We start from the raw sequence: 23,106 nt of genomic DNA on the forward strand, positions 1-23,106 counted from the left end.
TTTTGCAGCTTTAAACATTCTGTCTAATAATTTGAGCAATGACGTCGCTTCTTTTGCTGTTATATCTCAGAGAGGTGCATGCGCCCTTCTAGAACAGTAAAATAGTCCTGTCACAGAAGAATGAAATGATATTATTTTCCTTACTCAGATGTCGACAAGTAATGGAGACACACATTGGATGAAGGAAAGAATTTCTCATGAACAGGATTATGCCGAAAAAGTGTAAACATTAATAAATGTGAAAGCATTCGAGTAGCACTATTTTCTAGATTCATGTTTTAATGTCTTTAAAATAATCTATTATATGTACAATGTCAAGTTCTCCTGTGTATTGTTGACCCAGATCTTACAGGTCCACGCTTGAAGATGTCCAGACTTTCAGTGATACAATAGCTTTCAGTCTTGAGGGAGGGGCTGGAAAGCACCGTATTGCTTCCTGGTTCAACATTTGGCACTGCAATGTCAGAGAACAAAGGGGTCCTATATCCGGGCGTCTGCTTTGGAGAAGCAGAAAAGGTAGAAATCTCTTTCTAGACGCACAATTGGAAATCCTAAACCAAACCAGTCGGTGCACACAGAGTACATTAGAGAACGTTTTTGCTTCACTCTTTTGTATTCAGCAAATGTTTAGCTTGTAAGTAAGGGAGCGAAAATTAAATGGTACCACCTTTAGCAGGCTTTTCATTAATAACAAATTGACTTAAAAATATCATTTTCTTGCATTGTGTGCTTTTTAAAATACAGCTGCCATGTATAAAGGCTGGGAAAATAGTGTTTGACAGCATTTAAACGGGACTGTTCTATGCCAGATTGTCCCGCGTGAAGGTGGATTCTCCCAGTGAGATGGCAGGAGCCTCTAAGAAACAGTGATGTAGATTCCACCTGCTCTTGCTGCTAGGCTGCTCTGTTTTAATTCATGGGTGACAACCTCCAAGCTGTACAACGGTACTGGCTGCGTCGTTCTGGTAAATTAGACGACTTACGCAAACGCGCTTGTGTTTTTTTTTTTTAATATGTTGCATTTACTTTGAGTAGACGTATTGCTTCAGTGATTCTTTGGACTTGAATGGTCTCCAAACTAGCGCCAACGTACGCCGGGCAGTTGAATGCCCTGCATATGGTGGGTGCGTTAACATAACCTGATCTGGTCGCCATAAAAGGGCTTTAAAGTGCTGAATTTCTTTGTCAACGCTTAGGTCTGTAAACTACTTGGAAACCCCATACATCCCATAGAAAACACTGCCGGTTATGTGCCTGGCGACAGACATGCTGGAAGAGATTGTTTCAATGCACCAGTTGGTTTCCCTGTCCGTGCTTGGCATCTGCATTAACATTTCCGGGCTACTGATGCCGTTTGGAGCTCATATTGGCAGCCAATTAATTAGCTTTTCCTTATACTTTCGTTTTCACCGAGATCACTTTTTATGCCCAGTATGCGCTTCGCTTCAGGCCGTCTCCTTTCCAATCTAGGTGAAGAGGCCCTGTCATGATCCAGGGGAAGCACATGCTAAATGAGATCTGCAGGCAAAATCCGGAAGTAGTCCAGCAAATCCTAGGACAATCCCAGGGTTCATCCTTCTCACCTTCCCTCTCCTCCCCAACGGTTCCCAATTCAGGCTGCAATGCCCCCAATGTCCAGCAGAGGTACCTCGGGCAGCTGTATTCAGCGCCATTGTCTTTGGGATTTTCAGCCTGATGTTTTAAGTAGCCATAATGCAGGTTGATAATGATGGATTTAAAACAGTGTTTTAGTGCATGGGCTACACCGACACTAACCCTGGCTCTAGGGATGTATCATGTATCCTTTGTGATAGCCATAGAAGTTATATGTATATACCTAGTGCATTCTAACACTCTAGTTAGACTCTACAGCAGGAGGGTTGGGCGTGGACTGTACCATTACATCTGCAGCATCCTGTTTAGATGCTGAAGCACCTACAGAGAAGTGGGCATGGCTCATTTGGATGCCCTTTGTATACCAGGGTTTATTTACTTTCTGAATCAATTGTTTATTATTTTTTAGTGGTCTGCGTTTTGACGATGCATTCCCCATTTCCGTGTTTTATGTGCCATGCCTTTTTTATGTCACTGACTGGTCCTGCAAACGTCACTCTCAGTTCTGGCCCTCCTTTCGCAATAAATCCGCAGTACAATATACAGTTTCGATGGCTTACGCTGTGGGAAGTGCATTTCTTCGCACCAGAGGCGATGTCCACAGAACAACAGTACAAAAACACAGCAAATAAATAAAAAGTGCCCTAAAACACTCCAGTGCTTGCTTTTAGTTTCGCGAGTGTCCTAAAATGGGTCTGTTTCGTCCAGTTTATAAATCATTGCAGGGAAGAATCCGGAGCCATCTTGGGTCTCACTGATTGCGCTGTGGAGGTAGAAAACACAATAAAGGTTTAATCTGAAGAAGTGTCACTATTCCTACAATCACAAGTAAGCGTTTCTGTGTCATTTAACTACATCAAGATAATGTAGAGATAACTAATTTCTCCTTTGTGCACCATATCACAACACAGAAATTAATAATTACTATATGTATCGTGTCCTCAAATAAAAGCAGTACGTTTTTTTTTCTCTTCCAAGCGGAGGTCTCATACAATACAAACACTGCTGTATATGAGCATGCGTTCTGCAACCTAGGCAGTAGCGCGCGCGCGCGCGCGTGTGTGTGTGTGTGTGTGTGTGTGTGTGTGTGTGTGTGTGTGTATGCGCACGCGCACGTGAGAGCGCGCGACAGTGTGTGCGCGCATCCAGAATCTCACAACAAATCTATATCATATTTCCTATGACCCTGCTATGCAAGTGAAACTGCTCATGAAAAGGTACATGAATGTGGCTAGAGCGTCCCCTAGTGGAATGTGCCAAGCATTAGAATTGCGGACACTGGTTGGTTCCGACAAGGCACAGCCATTAGACCTTCTGTATCAGTGGTCAAGGGCTGCTGTGGTGTATGTTTATTTATTTGCTCGTGGTGAATGTGTGTCTCTTTTCAAACATTGCAACTGAAATGTCTTTCTTTTTTCCAGTCACTTGAACCTTCTGTTGCAGATTTAAAGCAATTCAAATAAAAGTATTCCACGTATCCCGGATACAAGTAGCAGGGCTTTTGAGAATTTTATTTTAATGTACTTCGAAAAACGCTCTAAAGTTATTTCGCCAGTCCTCTATCGTAATGCTTCGTTAAACGCACTTCTGTGATATAAGTTGTTTACATTAAAACCCTATCTTCTAATTTCCAAGAAGTGAACCATGATCCATCCAGGATATGGGCCACCATCCAAGCAGAAGGCTGAAGCACAAGTGAAGATCACTGAAGGTAAGAGAGTAAAACTATAGCTGATCCTTTGACTAGTTGTCAAAATGAGCCGAACTATTCACGCTTCAGTAAAGTAATGAAAACATTACTGTTCTGTCAAAGGGCTGCGCCCGCAGGCCACAGGAAAAGAAACCAGTACTGCAACGTGCCCTGGAAGCGAACTGTATGTGCCCCGCACTCTACTACCAAGCTCCCTCTACACCCTAACTCCTGTTACTGTCAATAGTGCCAACTTTTTCCCTCGAGAAGATCTGAAAAATACACAAAGCCCTCCACATCAAACCTAGGTGAAAACATTTAGTTAGGAATTCCAAAGAAAACATTAAGGCATGGTCAACATTAAAACAATACTTTAAGATAATTGCATCAAACAATCCCACATGGTACACAGATGACCAAAGCCCTCCACATCAGCTAAACTTATGCACTAAGGACATTGCTGCACTAATGTTTTAAATAGTAAATACCTCTCAAGAAGATGGAATTTTCCCATCTACTTTAAAATTGGATCAGATTGCCCAGTTACCTAAGAAACCCTGCCTAGACCCGATGGTCTTTCAGAACTTAAAACCAAACTCCAATCTACACTTTGTCAGAAAATCATTGAACAAAAAAAAACAAAAAAAAACGTTAGATACTACCCATTTTACACATCTCTGACAATGACCTCCTGAATTCTTTCAAAGCAGGATTCTGACTATAAAGCAGTACAGCACAGTGACTCTCAAAATTATTCTTGATATCCTTCATACAAATGACCATGTTGATTCCTGACCCCTTGTACTCCTAGGTCTGAGGGTAACATCTGACACTATTGACCATGACACACTACTCTCCATGTTATCCACCACAGTAGGAATTAAGGGTGCGGTACTAAGATGGTTTACATCTTTCCAGCCTTCCAAATCACAATTTGTTAAGTTTGGTTTCCTCACATTTAGCACCTTCCAAGTGGAATACAGTGCAGGTTGAGGCTAAGAGATCTCCTTCCCTTTTACCAATCAGTCTCCTCTACAAAGGGCCTCTTAGTTAGAGCTCTATCTCATCAAAGCTAAACCTAACATCAACATCCTCGTCCTCTACTGCACATAAACAGTCCCTCTAGTCCAAAACTTGACTCTACAATTGCCTTACCTTTGCACACCCACAAAAGGGCGCCCTGTGCGAAACTGCTACGTTTCACTATCGACCAAGATTTCACAATCGTACCTCACATTGTGAAATTTACAAAAAACTGCTTTATTCCAACTATTCCTACTAAAAAAAATAAAACAGTAAATCCCTTAGACTGATTTCATAAACAGCAGTGCAGGCCTAGTCCTCTCGCATCCTCGACAGGGCAACACCCTATTCGGGTGCCACTCAAAGTCATTTTACTAAAAAGATACATCCAATAACCCCAAATTCAAACAAGCATTTGCAATGCAACGGGTCTCGCGTTTGCTCATGTTAGAGCTGATCGCGTTGTAAACTCCTAACCCGACTTTTCATCTATCGGCAAAAGTGCTGTTATGTACGTAAAAAAGTGAAATTGACTGTGTAAGCGCTCGACTTCTGCCAAGCGAAATCGCGCTAGGGAAATAGAGAAAAAGTAGTCCATGATCCGACAAAAAACGGCGAGCCTCGCATGTTTTCTGTACTTGGTCGCTGCGCTCGAGGAGGGCTAACCACTGGAAAAGGCATGACATGTGCATGCCTTCCACTAATGAAAGCATGCAGATTTTACTAGGAAAGCCCACGAACCAATCAAACACACTGCCGTGACGTCGACAGGGCTCCGGGCCCTTTTCTAATAACTTAAGTGTCTCGCTGCGATACGCATGCGCGAGCGCATGCAACGCAGGCTCGACCCTAAAAACTACATTGGCTCCCTCTGGAGGCCAGAATTGACCAAGATGCTCTGCATCACACACAGAGCACTAAACTCCATCTTCTCCAGCTACCTGTGAAAAGAAAGTAAGCACTTCAAAAGTGAGAGGAATACTAGAGGTAAATCCAGTCTTTTCCTGGCGATCCCAAAATAAAAAAATACAAAAAAGACAAATACACTGATCCAGTTAAGCTCCCAAGAATTTTTGCATCAACTCCCAGAGAACTCAAAATTGATCGGTAAACTGTTTTAATTTTGATACTGTCCCACCTGCAAATATTGTTACTGTGCCTGATCACTGTCCATGATCACTGTTAATGCCCCATCCGATATGTCTCTTGCGAAGTGATTGTTGCCCTTGCACCTACAACCATGCTATAGGTGTACATTAGGTAAATAAATAAAGCTTCTGTCAGGAACATTATACTGCCAGGTTGAAAGGTCTATAGACATCTGACCGCAGCTCATACTCACTACCCAGACAACATATTGTAACTCTACTACAGTAATCGTATTACGCCATTCTCCGTATGCATGGCAGTCTGAAGCAGCTGAAAACAGACATCCCGAAACTGCATATAAAATACTGAACTAAATAAATGCTGAAAGCTGGTCCCTTTCATTTGTCACTCTATGACTTAACACACAAAAAACGCATCTATAAGCTATCAGTCTTTAGTAGTTTATTTTTGGTGCTCCAAATACTATTCAACCCATTAACGTGTATAAAGTAGATTCTACTCGTGTACACATCTTACAAACACCTTAAAGACAGCCCTCTAGAGTGAATGAATGAATGAATGCTGGATTTATAAGGCATATCAATTATCACATCAATACATCCTGGCGTTGGCAGCACAAAGCCTACATTCAGATTTTCATTATTTAAAGAGTCGTGCTTTAATGTTTTTTTTCTGAAAAGTATGTAATTGGATTCATCATGAATGTTCCGCAGGAGTTCGTACCAAGCTTTAGAGAAATCATTTCCTCTGGTCCCGGATTTTGTAAACCTGGACACCACAAGAAAAGATCTGGAGGAAGAGCGCAAGGTGTGAGATGGACAATAAAAGCTAATTTTAGGTTTAATGGCATTTGTTTGCTACGGCTGTATAGTAGATACATGGGGCCGTATTTATACTCTGGTTGCGCCGAATTTGCGTCGTTTTTGTCGACGCAAATTCGACGCTAAACTAACGCAAACTAACGCCATATTTATACTATGGCGTTAGACGCTTCGGGCGCCAAAGTGCCCGGAGTGGGCGTCATTTTTTAGCGTGAACCCCTTCCTTGCGTTAATGATATGCAAGGGAGGCGTTCCCGTCTTAAAAAATGACTCCCAGGCCTTTACGTGGTATTTATACTCCCGGGCAAAAATGACGCCCGGGAGTGGGCGTGGCCAAAAACGGCGCATTTGCGTCGCTTTTTAACGCCTGGGTCAGGCATGGCGTTAAGGGACAAGTGGGCTCAAAATGAGCCCAGAGTGCCCTCCCCTGCCCCCAGGGACCCCCCCTGCCACCCTTGCCCACCCCAGGAGGACACCCAAGGACGGAGGGACCCACCCCAGGGACATTCAGGTAAGTTCAGGTAAGTATTTTTTTTTTTTTTTTAATAATTTTTTTTGGCATAGGGGGGCCTGATTTGTGCCCCCCTACATGCCACTATGCCCAATGACCATGCCCAGGGGACAGAAGTCCCCTGGGCATGGCCATTGGGCAAGGGGGCATGACTCCTATCTTTACAATGATAGGAGTCATGTTGATGGGGGATGGGCGTCGTTAAAAAATGGCGCAAGTCGGGTTAAGACGATTTTTTTGCCTCAACCTGACTTGCCCCATTTTAAGACGCCCTAACGTCATTTTTTCCCAACGCCGGCGCTGCCTGGTCTACGTGGTTTTTTTCCACGCAAACCAGGCAGCGCCGGTCTGCTTGCGCCGGCTAACGCCATTCCATAAATACGGCGCCCGCATGGCGCTTCAGAATGGCGTTAGACGGTGCTAAATTTTTTGACGCTAAACTGCGTTAGCGCAGTTTAGCGTCAAAAAGTATAAATATGGCCCATAATCCTTTAAAGTGGGCCCTTCTCTGAACTGGGAATCTGTGAAAGGTGCAAACAAACATTGTTATGGGATGGTGCCGGAGTATGTTTTAACAGCAGTCTGGTGGCACACAGGCTGTAGTCTATTAATGAGAATAGCATGTTGTCCCACATACAAGGAGTTGCTGTATTCTAATTTTGTAAGACTACTGCTCGAATGACTGCTTTATGGTGATCTGTCTTTAAAGAAGGTAACACCCTACACCATAGGCAGAGGAGAAAATAGTAATTCGGACACGCTTCATTGATCTGATTTTGAAAGGTTAATTAATTATCCACAAACACACCAGACTCTTACCTGAGTCTACAGGACTCGCCACCAAACCTGGGACCAAGTACAAGAAGCCCGCAGGACCACCACCTCTATTTTATCACCATTCAGTTTTAATGAGTTAATTGGCATCCAGTGAGGAAGAGCTCACTGGCAGTGCTTAGATTTAGACAATGTCAATACAGATTAAGAATACTCATTAAAGTAGACGACAGTCCGCATCTCTTTGGAGTACAATATTAAATGTAAGATGAATGATATGTGAATGTTGAAAATGTGCTCTTTCTAGAGTCACCCAGGTTTTTGGTGGAATTCCATATTGCTGCCTATAGAACTCTGTGCACTTTACCCCCTGCTAACCAGGGATAAAGTGCCTGTGCTCACCTTTTCAGCATGATGAAATTTGCATACCTCTGACTGACATATTTAACTTACACCAGAGTCTCTAGCATCTGGTACCCAAAGTGAAACCAGGGCCTGTAAGTTACATGACACCAGCAGACTGCAGCCTTGACCTACCTGACTGCAGGCCTGCCACCAGTAGCCTGGCTGTGCACTAAAAAATCGATGTGCCAATATGACCTGTTTAGACAGGCCCAAAACTCTCCTTTTAAATATTTATATGTCACTCCTAAGTAAACCTTACTGCCGATTAAGGCAGGGTTTATGGTATTTAAAAATAGGACATGCAAAGGTTAATGGTAAACATGTCCTTACAGTGGCTAACAACTCAAACCTATTTTCACTGTAGCTGGGTTAGGGAATAAGGAAGCATTCAGATGCAATATAGAATTTATTATTTGCTACCTCCGCTTAGGAAACTTCTACAGAGTTCACTTTTGGACTTTGTAAAATATTTATTACAAGCCCAATTCTTTCCTAACATTGTCATTGTAATAAATATTTTAGAACAGATACTTTTAGAAACGTTACCAGTTATCTGCCTAAAGTCTCGAAGAACGTTTGTAAAAGCCTCTACTGTCATCCAGGTTCTGAAAAGCCCTGATAATGCAGTGTGACCTTGCACCAAGAGCTGATATAAAGGCCTTGGGTATGGGGAGGTGTCTTGTTTCTCAGATGGGCTGACCATCTACAGTATGTCCAGGAATTTAATTAACTTTAAAGGGTCCTAGCTGTTACAGGCAGAATGAAGCTAACACCTGACCCCGCCTCTTCTTTTGTCCCCCTAGCAAGACAGGGATCAGGCCTTGTGTGATAGGAGCTGCAACAAGAACCAGTTTTGAGTGACCACAGAGGAGGGGTTGCTCATTTAGTGGCCACACCACTAGGGTGTGCACAGGGGAAGAAAGCTTCTGCCCCATGTTGGCTTTGAGCAGAGCGTCTTTTACTGCAAATAACCCCACAGTGCTCCAAAGGTAAGTGATGCAAAAGTAGCAAGGGTCACACCTAGGAACTATTACCACATTGGGTTGGGAGTAGTAAGGAGTTTCCCCACCCACAGGCTGGCATTGGGCAAAATATGGCATCCCCAGTATCCTCTTCAGATCACTTCTTGACCCCTTGGAAGAACAGAAGAAAGCTGGACCTGCTGTCTGATCTGAGAAGAGTCCCAAAGACTGGACCTGCTCTCCCTCGCGTACCAGGACAAAGAAGGGGCCTCCAAGGATCATAAGATTGACCTCTGGTTCTTCTTTCTGCTTCACACTTCAAATTTCATTGCCTCTACTCACGCCCCCTGCTCACAAAGCAAAACTTCCATCTGAACATGCCTATTCTCATCCAGGTCTGTCACCCTCTGTTCCTGTGGCCCACACACCCCTGTTCATAGTTTGCCTCTCTGCTGCTCACAAGCAGTCTTTACGCTTCACCCCATTTTGTATCAGCATGTTCATCCAGATGATCCAACCCACTCAACCACACTGTGCTTTGCACTAATTCCTCTGTTAAAAAATATTTAATTTCACTGTTGCCTATTGTTGCCCCTCCCTATCACGCAGCACTGTTCCCTCAAGTCACTAGTCTCTGATCCTACATATTGTCAGCTAATGCAGTATCTATCCTTGATATGTACCAATGTCACTCCTCATTCACCCAGCTATTTTAGCTCCATGTCTCACACTGCAGCAGTCTCTCTACCATATCGCCTAGCATAAACCTTCCAGATGATACCCAGCAATATCCCTCCAAGCTGTAAACCAAGAATGCCCTTTATGGCATCCATCACCATCTTGCCAGGTTCACCCACTATCTTTTCTCCTTACAAGTATCAGATGCCATGCTCACAATGAATTTCCTTACCTCAATTTCGCTGTATATCCAGGTTAGAAATTCAGTGACCTGAGAGTACACACCAGGCTTCAGTGCTTCACCACATCCTGTTCCCCAGCTTGTTATACCAGCTAGATACCATCGGTTATTTACTTCACAGACTAGTGGACCTCCACTGTCCCCCTAAAAAGACAAAAAGGTATTTAAGAAAACTGTTTGGAGCAAAGTATCTTCAATCCCAAAGAGGAGTTCCTAATGCAATTAAGAGTTTTGGCTTGATGACTTCAGTCAATATTACACAATTTGAGATAATTAGTCATAGGCTGATCAAACGCTCCAAAAGTCATTCTCGCTTTGCTGCTGTCTGAGACCCCCTCTGAAATGTGTTGTCAGTCCATATCACCGTGGGCAGATATGCTGGCAGCCCAAGGCAAGTACTCAAATCTATGTACTATTTTACTGCCCCAGATCTCCTCTCAGTTACCAAGATTGACCCCTGAACTGGATGCTTCCGGTAGGGCTTACTGTATGTAATCTACACTTCCTATGTTTAAATAATGGCTAGATTGACATCAGCCATTCATTCATGTGAGCTTCATCAAATAACATTAAAAAAGAAAAACAAAAGAGCCCGGTCAAGTTGATTAACGTCAGCACCTGTAAATTCGAACATTAATAAGAAGCTAGCTCTGTCTCAAATAAAATTATCGACTGGAAATGTTGCTAAGAAAGCCCAACATCTAGGACTCTAACATGTAGGTAACAGGTCAACAGACCCCAGTTTTTCAAATTGATTGGGCATATTGTGAAAACTACACAAGACATCTCCTTAAGTGTAAAGCAGAATCTGATTGATAAAGCCGGCCACAACGGGAAAAGAAAACTCAAGGATTGACATATTCACTTAGAGATAAATATCAAGCATCAATGGTCACTTCGTTAGGCCTTTTATAAACCACTGCTCTGATTAAAAAATACCTGTTCTATTCCTATGCAAATACAGGAAACAGGTCTTTCAGGGGAAAGCAAGAAGTGACGCTGGTCCTCCTTTATCTTCATGGGGCAGTAGTGCAAAAATCTGTACATTCCAATCTTAATAAAGGACATTTTGAAACTCGTGTGTTAGATTAGAACATATTAAGACAAAAGTGGACACTGATCTCTTTAAGACACCTCAATTGTCGGAAGGTGTAAAGTAACAGCTGTATTTTAAAATGGGTAAAGAAGGTAAAAATAACAAGTCACATCCTCAAGGATGAAAATGGTTGCTCCAAGCCAAAACTGCACTGCTAAAGAATCAGCCCATAGTCCGGGTTTGACAGACTATGGAACATTCAGATAATTCGGGTCGCCAGAACACAGCAGGAACAGACATATACAAAGATCAGTTCATCAGCCAAAATTTGGGGCAGGCATATACTGTATTGTGACTCAAAGGCAGAGACCAAAACATAATTATTTCTTGGTGTCTAGGTGGACAAGGAAGGCCTGTCAGTACTGGAATCATACAAGATCTCTGGCTGTTCTCCTACATGACATGCAGTTTAACCTATTTGCGTTGCAGCTGACTAGGTAATAACGTTTACTAATGTCTAGTTGAGATCCTACATTAGCCAATGGAGCACATTATTTGCAGAGGAAGGATGGTGCAGAAAGAACTTGAAAGAATAGCTTTAAAGCTTAATGTAGAAAAACACACACGGACAATGTCATGATTTAGGTGTACAGGATACATATTTATAGAACTGAATGTCCAGGTTTCCATACCAACAAAACCAGTAGGCTTGCAGCATTCCACGCCAATAAAGGAATTTTATAAAGAACACAAAAAGGACCAATTTTTTTCCACCACTTAGACGTGGATTGCACATAACCTCCAAATGGAAATTGTTTATGCTGTTTTTCAGAGCATTAGGTGTCTACAGCTGTTTAATACTGGGCAGTCTAGACTCCTACAGAGGCGCTCAAAATCTGGGCTGAAAAGGTTGGCTGTCATGCAGAAGCATGAGCCCTATGGATGATACTTTGTCTATCAAATATTTTCTTGTCTTGGCGGTTTGATGGCAAGTCCGGAAGCTGACCACCAGTGTCTTGACAGCTTTTATGCTTAGAGGACAGCTTTGGGTCCTTGAACATAGCCGTCTGTCCTACATCTAATCCTGTCCTACATCTAGTCCATCGGGCATCCTTGCAGGCAGGTCGCTTCCTCCTCACCACTGCTCCGGTAAGTGCTGCCATTGTTTTCGGCTTATTTGGGCTTCTTGGCTTCTCCTCTCCCGGAAGGCCCCGCCCCCCTCCCTCCTCCTCAGCACTCTTCCCGCTCCTGACGGCCCTGCCTCCCGCACTCCCATTGGAGGTTTCCCTCCCCCTCCCAGCTGCCACTCCCTCCCCTCTTATGCCGGCCGCAGCGCGGACGTGCCGCTGGCGCGCCAAAGGCAAGCCTGTCTGAGCCCGTCCACCCCAAGACCGCGCCCAGCACCAGACCCCCTGGCCAACACGCCTCCCCCGCCACCAAACACCTTTACACTGCTAACAAACTCTACGCCCTTAATCCAGGACGCTCCTCCATCTGCTTCCAGTCCACACTGACACGCACCAAAGGACCCTTCTCCTGCAAAGCCTGCAATTTCACCCGCAACCTAACCTCCAAACTCCAAATTCAAAACAGACAACCGCCTAAGATGCATCCTACTTAACACCCGCTCCGTCCACAAAAATGCAATTGAACTCTGGGACCTCCTGACCACATACTCACCCGACGTTGCATTATCACCGAAACCTGCATGAATTCGGCCTTTGAACCAGACGTAGCCATAGCCATACCAGAAAACTACAAGATCACCAGAAGAGACCGAATCAACAGACAAGGAGGATGAATCACCATAGACCACAAAAACACCATAAGAGTCTCCACCAACTCCCACGACACCATCAACTCCGCCGAGCACCTCCACTTCAAAATCCACATCAACGCCAACAACACACTCAGAGGAACACTGGTCTACAGACCCCCTGGACCCAGACTGCAGTTCTGCGACGACATCACCGACGCCATCAGCTCCCAAGCCCTCGCCTCAACAGACTACATCCTCCTCGGTGACCTAAACTTCCACCTAGAAAATACCAATGATATCAACACCACCAACCTAATCAACAACCTCGCCAACTTTGGCCTCAAGCAACTCGTCACTACACCCACCCCCTCCGCAGGCCACACACTCGACCCCATCTTCTCAGACAGCAACCACGTCTCTTTCAGCCACACCACCGAACTCAGCTGGACAGACCACTGCTGCATCGACTTCTCCTACCAGAAACCAGTCACTCACCACCACCGCACACAACCCCCCCCACGCAACTGGAGCAAAATATCAATGGATCAACTGATCTCCACTCGCGCCCGGGGCCCACCCCCTGGAACCCCGGACCCCAACACAGCCACCACCAACCTGCATCGCTGGATAGAAGATTGCGCCAACACCCTCGCACCGATCAAAAAAAAAAACAAACACCTCCCACAGAATCAAGGCCAACTGGTTCACCCCAGAACTACAGGAATCCAAACGGCTATGTCGCAGAATGGAAAAAACCTGGCACCTTGACCCCACCAACTCCAACCACATCACTTTCAAGGATGCCCTACGCAAACATCACCAACTGATCCGCACAACCAAAAGGAGCCACTTCAAAAACCACATCAACGCCCACAACAGTAAAGAGCTCTTCGGCATCGTCAATGAGCTCTCCACCCCCAGGACCTGCTCCAACGAACCCCCACCATCACAGGAGTTCTGCAACTCACTAGCAACCCACTTCCATCGAAAGATAGAAGAAATCCACAATAGCTTCAAACCCCAGATCCACCAGCTGACTACAAACACCCAAGAACCCAACGCTCCAAGCAACACCCACCTCCTCCACACCTGGACCCCCGTCAACATAGAGGACACCGCCACCACCATGGCCTCCATCCACTCCAGATCCCGATCGGACCCCTGCCCACACCAGATCTTCAATAAAGCAAACATCATCACAGCCCCCCACCTCTGCAAAACCATCAACAGCTCCTTTGAGTCAGCCACCATCCCAGAAACATGGAAGCACACAGAAATCAACGCCCTGCTGAAGAAACCAAAGGCAGACCCAGATGACCCCAAGAACTACCGGCCGATCTCCCTCCTCCCCTTCCCAGTCAAGGTCATCGAAAAAATCGTAAACAGCTAACTATCCCAGTTCCTGGAAGACAGCAAGGTACTCGACACCTTCCAATCCGGATTCCGCAGAAACCACAGCACCGAGACTGCACTCATTGCTGCCACAGACGACATTAGGACCATGCTTGACGAAGAAGAAACAGCAGCACTCATCCTCCTGGACCTCTCCGCAGCTTTCGACACAGTATGTCATCACACTCTCCGCACACGCATCCACAACACTGGAATCCCCAACAAGGCACTCAACTGGATCTCGTCATTTCTCTCAGGCAGAACCCAGAGTCCGCCTCCCACAGTTCCTGTCAGACGCCTCCAGAATAATCTGTGGGGTTCCCCCAAGGATCTTCGCTCAGCCCCACGCCCTTCAACGTTTACATGGCCCCCCTCGCCAACATCGCACAAACCTACCACATCAACATAGTTTCCTACGCAGATGACACTCAGCTCATCCTCTCCCTCATGAAAGACCCTACAACTGCAAAGAACAACCTCCACAACAGACTTCACGCCATCGCCTGCTGGATGGAATCAAGCCACCTCAAGTTAACCACAGACAAGACAGAAATCCTCTTCTTTGGCACCAACCCCTCAACTTGGAAGAACTCCTGGTGGCCCACCTCCCTAGGAACTGCACCCTCACCCACCACCCACGCAAGCAACCTAGGCTTCATCTTGGACTCCACACTCAGCATGACTCAGCAGGTCAATGCCATCTCCTCTTCCTGCTACAACACTCTCCACATGCTCCGCAAAATCTTCAAGTGGATTCCCGTCGAAACCAGGAAAACTGTCACCCACGCCCTGGTCAGTAGCCGATTGGACTACGGAAACGCCCTATATGCAGGAATAACAACCATACTCCTAACAAAGCTGCAAAGAATCCAGAACGCATCCGCCCGCCTCATTCTGGACATCTCACGCCGCGACCACATTTCCCCCCACCTCAGAGACCTTCACTGGCTACCAGTATAGAAGAGGATCACCTTCAAACTACTCACCCACACACATGGCCCTCCACGGCACAGGCCCAGCCTACCTCAATGACAGACTCACCTTCCACACCCCCACCTGCAATCTTTGCTCCGCCAGCCTTGCCCTCGCCTCCATCCCCCACATCCGCCGCACCAACGCCGGAGGAAGATCCGTCTCTCACCTAGCCGCCAAGACCTGGAACTCCCTACCGCTCCACCTTCGCCAGACCCAAGACCTCTTGACATTCAGGAAACGCCTCAAGACATGGCTGTACGACCAGTAGCTCCCCCCCCCCAGCGCCTTGAGACCTTAACGGGTGATTAGTGCGCTCTATAAATTCCATTGATTTCCTGTCAATCATGGCAATTCATACCAGTAGAGAGGCTACATAGATCTGACCCTTTGGAAGTTTGACTTTGGCATTTTCAGTGAATCCTTTGTAGAGACTTGATGTTGTAATTGTGAAGACCAGTCCAAGGACCTAAGGAGGAAGGTGGCCGGTCCCACTTTGTTTCTTTAGATGGTGGAACACTATTCTGGAAAGGGCGCTAGCATAAGGGATCAGATCTGGGACCAAAAGGTTTCCTGCTTTTGAGACTCATTAAGGACAGAATTCCAGGGATAGCAGCGAGCAGAGCAGAAGAGTAATGCAACTTAGGAGCAGAATCTCGATTAAGATATGCCAGGGTGCATTTTGTTCTGAAACAATCTATGAAAGTGCATCAGGCAAGTTCCAATTTGTTTCTCAACCAGACTGTTTCTGTAGGACAGAAGTACGACCAGATCTTCTGGTACCCTAGTGGTAATAGTAGGTGCTCCGGAGTAAAAAGTGCAGAGCTAAAACTTATGATAAAATTTGTCAAAGTATGAGGTGAATCATTTGAGCACCTGACCTGGTATCACAGAAGTTTGACTATGTGGTTTAAGAGTAATATGTGCTATTGAAGATACAGCAACAGTTTAATAAAAAGATGACAGTAGATTGGACTTCATTCTTTGATAGGAGGAGTACTTCATATACTCTGAAAGGTGTCCCTTGTTTTACAGGTGAAAGCCAGATGGAAGCCACCAATCAGCCAGTGCGATTCCAGGAAAAAGTAGTGTCCGTTCAAGAAAAGTGTCACTCTAGGACGGCAGCAAATTGGTATGAACATGGCATACATGTCCAGTTGTAAATGTGCAGTGAAAGATGGTTGCAGTTACTTATGGTTGTTAAGACATCAATGATTGAGATGATTACAGGCAATAGACTTGGCAGGCCTATGTTGTCAACTTTGGTGCTTCAGATGCTGCTGGGTTGGGGTGGGTGGGGGGGATCAAAGTTTATTTAAGAGCTAACAATAGTTTGGGCATGTTTTTTCTTTGATAAGCAGGACATCTTAGCGGTAGAGTGGAACTCATATTTCATACGTGATGTTAGGCCAGGCACAGTGGGGGGCATACATGTTGTAGCTTCACAAGCATCAGCCACCCTTATGTTTGCGCTTAGAGACCAATATAGTTATTGAAGCATGCCATTCACTCATTCAACTTTTGAAAGAAAGCAAAAGCATAGGTGATCATTCATGAATGGTGATATCACACAATTCACCTTGGCTATGTAGGATTGGAGAGGAGCACCACCAAGCTCAAACAAGTCTCTCAAGTGGATGCAGGGAGACCTTTGTCTGCACAAGCTTTGTACCTAAATCGGCACCTTTAAAGTGACAATGGGAGAAAGCATAGATGAAACAGAACCGGATATAAAGGGGCAAGGGAGTGTCCAGTGGTGGATTAAAGAGGGACGAGGCTGCTTCAAGACAATACAGCCTTGGTATTTGGCACACCCAAAATTCCTAGTGTCGGCATCAGGCTTCGGAGCAAAACCTCTAGCCCCCACGCTTATTCTTTTATAATTAAAGCATTTTCTGCTGGTTGTCCTGGTGCTTAAGGCAACCCTGATTACGGTGCTCATGAGTGTAGTGAAGCACTTCCCTGGCAGTGTCCCACCCTCAGTAGGGCTCCACAGCACATATCTCAGACAGAAAGGGGCTCTCAAGAAGTGTTACCATGCTAGTGGCAAAACTTCTGTGCACCCTGTGTGGAGCTCTTACCTCACAGGTGTCCCCAATCTCTACACAGGACTCCTCTGCAAAAGAAATCATGCTAAGAAGGGTCTTGCATAGGTCCTACCTGGCAGCTGTCCTTTCCTCCACGCAAGTCTCCTGCACACATCATCCTGCTGGTTATCGCTCCATTGTAGAACCGTTGCGAGTTACACTGTCGTGTGTCAATCAGTTCTACAGATGTTTCCATCAAGTATGGGGATGTCTCCTCTAGTAAGGAAAAAAGTAAATGAATATACATTTTTCTTTTGACCTTTTTCTGTCCTTCAGAGGCAACAGGTTCCTCCAAATGAAAAGTATTTGTAAACAATAATGGGGATCAAAATAATACGGACTAATTCTCTCACAGGGTCTGATTCACAAAAGATGAGATGTAAATGCCTGATGCGTGGATGCCTAAGCATTACTGATATTTACAACATTCTCCTTATTCATAACACATCAAGGGAACAGCAAGTAATGCATGCGTTTCCTAAATTTTCAAAATATTGTTTTTTTCCTAAACTTACACCAGACTTAGGGCCTCATTACAAGTTTGGCAGTCCACGGAACGCCAAACTTGCGGTGGCAGTCGGGCCGCAGCACTCATAGTGGTCGGACCGCCAGATTATGATGATGGTGGTCAGACCGCCAGGAGACTGCCGCCGCCATCAGGATCAGGGATCCTGACGTGTTGGTAGCAGCTGAATTCATGGTCAGCCATGACAGTGCAGACTCCACTTTCCGCCAACCTTTTCATGACGGAGTCCTCTTCATCAAAAGGGTAGCAGAGATACGATGTTTCCACCAGTCAGCCAGGTGGAGTCATCGTAATATAACAGTGGTGTGGTCGCTTGCTTGACAGCTGCCTCACCACCACCATACTGGAGTTCAGGCACTTCAACTGCCAAACACATAATCAGGCCCCTAGTGTTATAGTAAATATACACATACACATTTCTTATTTCTACTTTTTGTTTTCATGTAAAACAGTAAAAGTGTAATTGAAAACACTACTTTGTTCACTGCTATTCACCAGCTCTACTCCCATTACACCCTCTTTGGGGAAGGCAAAGTTCATTCCAATGAGCTTATTACCAAAGTTCTAAGTTCAATTTAATATACACTTGCATCTTCACAGAGTTTTGTAAATCATGAAGAAAATACTGGTTGGGAGAAGAATATGTGTGTGTATGATATATGTAAAAAAAAAAGGCTGCTATATTTAGGAGCAGGTTAGGATCAGAATATTTACATCTTTTGACTGTACAATCTATCACACTCTTAACAACATATTAACAATAATAACTATCGCTTCCTCTATCATCAAAGAAACTTCCTACCCTTAAGTCTCCTACAGCCAGTGCTTTATTTGTAAAATAGCAAGTGTTGGTGCCCAACGGGCTGATCAGACACCCGCAGCCAGCACTATAAAATGCCAGAGTGCCTCATACCAACGGTGTGAAGTCCTAAATCCATCCAGCTCAGGCCTTTTTAATATACTGCCAGACACTCTATACCTGCCCCTCATGTCACAATAACCATCTAAACGTGACAGTTTATGCATTATGTTAACCACTGCACTAATACTGTAACTGCAGAATGATGCACTGAGCAGTTGTGTTAGAGTGCATGCACTGAAACCCCCAACTGGACTGAGATGCCAGTCAGATGGCAAACTTGCATTTCCCTATTGCAGAATCCTTTTGGTAATTTTGCCCTGCTTGCCGAACACAGGGACATTGAGATTGCTCTTTCCATCCATGGCCCTTAGGATGCCTTGCTTAGACTCAAATATTATTCCTTTGCCCCGAGAGAAAGACTCTTAGCAGAGCCTCTGATACGCTGATGCTTAGACTCTTACATTTTCTTTTACCCACCTTAGCTAGTATTCTGATGCCCAAGATTTTTCTCTTCCAAATTATTTTGCCCTTTTTATGATTTTTGTATTTTGCTTGCATGTGGTTCACTCAGCTTATTATTCCCTGATTGACTTATTGATAGGGTGTCCTTGCCATGAAATCTGATGATTTAACTAATTCAATATCTGAAAGAACTGAACAACACTTGTTTTCTGTAAATCAGATTTTCCTACTATTGTTTTGATTGATTTCAATAGAATGTCTAGTTCTCCTAATGTTAGTGCGTGTTAATATGTTTCGTCACCTTGGTCAACCCTTGCTGATTCTGTAACTTTATCTTGAGACTTGCCTACTTGACTTTGAGCCTCAGCTTGTAATAAAACTCCTAAACTTTAATCTTCGATTTAAGTTTTCATTGGATGGCCACATGTCATTCTGTGTAAATGTATTGACTTGAAATGAATATTTGTTGTTTAGTTCTACCACACCCTTCACTGGATCCATTGACCTCGATGAGCATTGATTCCTGTGAAGGATGAAAATGATCCAGCACCAGTTTCTGATTTCTCCATTGGTGACAGATTTTCTGTCTTTCTCTTTCTTTCCCCTTTATTTGTTTTTCCTTTTCTTGCTCCTGGGAAATGTCTGATGAGTAAAAATAAGTGCCAGTCTTCAAAAAAAGTGTTGGTGGCCTCTACCAGCAACTACCGGCTCAAATGAAGTACCACCCACACCCTTTCTATAATTGCACAATAGCTTTTTAACCACAGTTATGTCTTGCTAACCCCCTTGTACCAAATTACTACCTTTCAACATTTTATTTTGCTTGTCTAGCCTGCCCGCCCCCGGATCAGGCCTACCCCTTGACTCACCTCTACGTATATCTCATTCTCTACTCCTCCAGTTTTTCATTTAACTGCTACCAAAATATCTGCTCCTTGACTCATTGCACCACCTGCTTCCAGCAACAATCATACAAATGTTAGATCTCCATCTAACCTGCTACCAAGGCTCACTGCCTGTACCAAGATGGACAGAGGGCTTTGCTGTGCAGCAGGAACATAATCCGCTGCATAAGCTTAAGCAGTGACAACACATGCCAGCATCATGGCCCCATTCGTGCTTAATTTTAGCAGGTGGTTGATGGTGGGGAGAACTTGCATTTATTTTTGGGGACTGGTACTTATTGTTCCTGTATCAGATATTTACCAGTTGCAAGGGAGGGAGATTAAAAAAAGCAGATCATAAAGACGGAGGAAGAAAAAGATGACAAAACCTGTCACAAACCGAAAGCAGGACCCTCAAGTACGAGAAACAGAGACAGGGAATGTCTGGTAGTGGATTGAGGACTACCAACCTTGGCATTCAGCATGCCGCCATTTAATTGCAGCAGCCGCAGTCTTCTAAGGAGAGCTACCGGCACTCTTTCGTTCACAAATTAACCACTGTGTACCCTGTCCTTTCCTTCCCTGCCCCCACAATCACTGCAGGCTGAAAGGGTGGTTCCCCTCCCTTCCGTCCCAGGGCTTCTGTGTTGCAATGGCTCACATGCATGCTTAATCGCAAATTACCTTCCCCTGTAACACGTATGTGTACATTGCTTTTAAAAATGCACAATAAACTTCTGGTGATGTGATAACTGTTTTTTAGCTAATACCTCACTACTGCAGCTTTGTTGTTTTGTGGCACCATAAATAACAGATGTGTTTACTCAGTAACAGTGAAGGTAATGTTTTGGTTGTGATGATATTTGAACTGGTGACTATTATGTTACCCAAAGATCACAGTAATGACCATTTACTCAATGATGATGTGGCCAGGGGCGGCTCCTATGTTTAAGCAGAGGAGCATTGTCCCCCGGCTCAGTCCGGCAGGCAGCAGCAAATGAAATATAATAAAACATTGTTATTATCATTTTATTTGCAGCTGTCTGTCTGACAGCTTGGATTGCAGGGCGGGCGGGCCAGGCCATAGGAAGGAGTGGTGGGCACAGCCAGGCTGGAGAAATGGCACAGGTTCCCTGTGCCTGAGCGAGCATCAGACCAGCCCACTCAAGTCAATCCTTTGGTTGCTCTTATGCTAGCTTTAACATGGGAGAAGCGTCTGGATTGGGAGCCTGTAATGACTGCTGGGAAGAGAGGAAGCGACTGGCAGCAGGATCAGGAGCAGCGCGGGACAGAGCGGCAGGTATGTTAAAAAAAATGTTTATACCCCCATATGTCCATCACCACCCTCTGATTAATTCCCCCACCACCCTTGATTGGTGAGAACCTTATTCCTCTGGTCTTAGGCTGAGCTTCATCTGCTTCTGGACATGAGACGGTCTACTTCTTGTTGGTGCCCTCCCCTCCGATGGTCCCTGGGTGCCCCATGACATCTTTCACAGGATGGCCCCCCCTAAGGCATATTTTCAATGAACACCTACACAGCCTGAAGGTTGGAGAGACGAGCAAAAAAATAAATTTTAAAAAAACATGCACTGTCTAACAGGCATACACTGATAACCACCCGACTCCCAAATGCTCACACAACACAGCACACACGAAACCTTGTGTAGTCATTAACAAATCCAAAGCCTATACATAAAATATTGAAATTATCTAAAAAAAAAAAACTTAAGGTAGATGGGGGTTAAGGAGCCTGATGAGTGGATAATGACTGCACCACAAAATCTAAAAAGACAGGGAATTCAAAAGTACGGTACTCACTCACCCTGTACTGCAATTGCATTTAGAAAGCACTTACTACCCCTGACGAATCATTATTGACATGACTTAACTGCACACTGTACCCTAAGATGCAGGTACAATAAAAATCCATTATTCGTTTTTCAAAAATATAATTTTTATGCATTATCTTGATACAATTTCACACGATACCTCCATTAATAGTCAAGCTAATAGTATTATTATTAATAATGTACATTTTAACTCAACCCCCTCCCGACCCAAAAATCATACAGCTTTGATAATTATATAACTATCATCGTTTATTCACACACAAAGTCAAATGCAAACTTACACCTGGGGCGAAACTATTAGCACCATCATTTCCAAAGCTGCGGACACTCTAATAATATACATTAATCCTAAACATCAAACGAAGTACCTTTTTAAAACACCACCTAAGTGAAATTCACATTTCACTTCTACACACAGTGCTTCAACTTCAACACAAAATTAAAAAAAAAAAGGTGAATACTTTCATGTAGTCAACATAACACAGAAAATCAGTCTTTACAAGGTCAAAACTCCTCCCCAGCCGCCAAAAAAGTCACCCTACGCTGATTTTCACAAAAGTGTATACTTGAATAATGCAAACTGTACACACACAGTACACTAGACTTTGACTAAAATACAATATCTATCATAACTACGAATAAGTGAATTTACATCTCTCACTTAAATCATACCAACGCTCAAAAGAGAAATATCATCTCTCGAACTTAAAAACAAATCTGACTGATGAGAAATACCAAAAGTGTAACTTACACAACCTTATCTAATTTCCACCACTCACTTACTAGAACATAAAGAGGCATTTCAGCAAAGCCGTGTAATAGTTGTAGTTTTTATTCTGATTGCGAAAGTGTCTATATTATGGTATGTGTGCTGTATATACATCAGGGAGCTCTTGAATTACCATGGACGATCAAACACCTGTTGACCCATCAAACCCCATTTAAAAGCATGAATGAACAATGCATTGTTAGAGGGGGTGTAACAAAAAGCTAATTGCGTCGGACGTGTAGTTCAGGACTCCTGTCTGTCTGCTTTTTTCTTACTTTTTCTGCTGCTTAAACTTTAGCGGTCAATCTGGATGTTAGCATCGGGGTCTCCGTAGTGGTCTTAACCTTGGCGGAGGTGACTGTGGCCAGCGTCAACATGAGTTGGAGCTGCAATGCGTGGTTGACCTCCAGACTGCAGCACCTTTCAAAATGGCAGCCGGATGTGGATTTGAAAACTGCGAGAGCTTTCCGCTTCAATGGGGTGAGGATTAACAAAGCAGCGGACACCCCTGGAGATGGCTGGAGCTAACTTGGCCTGTAAATGCTGGGAGGCGCTCTTAGATTGCTGGACGGTGCCAGGCATGCAACACCTTGACTGACGTCAATGTATCCAGGGAGGGAGCTGCCTGGAGATGTGAAGGAGTAAGGACAGTCTGCCCGCCCAAGAGACGAGCTA

General features: G+C 44.5%; 1 protein-coding gene across 1 annotated transcript in view; it reads right to left on the bottom strand.

Moving 5' to 3' along the window:
• Positions 1 to 259: 259 nt before the first annotated feature.
• The window catches only part of TMPRSS13 (transmembrane serine protease 13), a 157,545-nt gene continuing 134,698 nt past the window's right edge, over positions 260 to 23,106 (bottom strand). The window contains exons 11-13 of the mRNA XM_069224724.1: positions 17,149 to 17,291; positions 9,821 to 9,973; positions 260 to 2,377 (exon numbers count right to left, since the gene is read on the bottom strand). Of these exons, the coding sequence (XP_069080825.1) occupies positions 2,366 to 2,377; positions 9,821 to 9,973; positions 17,149 to 17,291 (308 nt within the window). The 3' untranslated portion in view covers positions 260 to 2,365. The remainder of the gene's footprint in view (positions 2,378 to 9,820; positions 9,974 to 17,148; positions 17,292 to 23,106) is intronic.

Source organism: Pleurodeles waltl, chromosome 3_1 (genome assembly GCF_031143425.1).
Source record: "Pleurodeles waltl isolate 20211129_DDA chromosome 3_1, aPleWal1.hap1.20221129, whole genome shotgun sequence".
NCBI lineage: Eukaryota > Metazoa > Chordata > Amphibia > Caudata > Salamandridae > Pleurodeles > Pleurodeles waltl.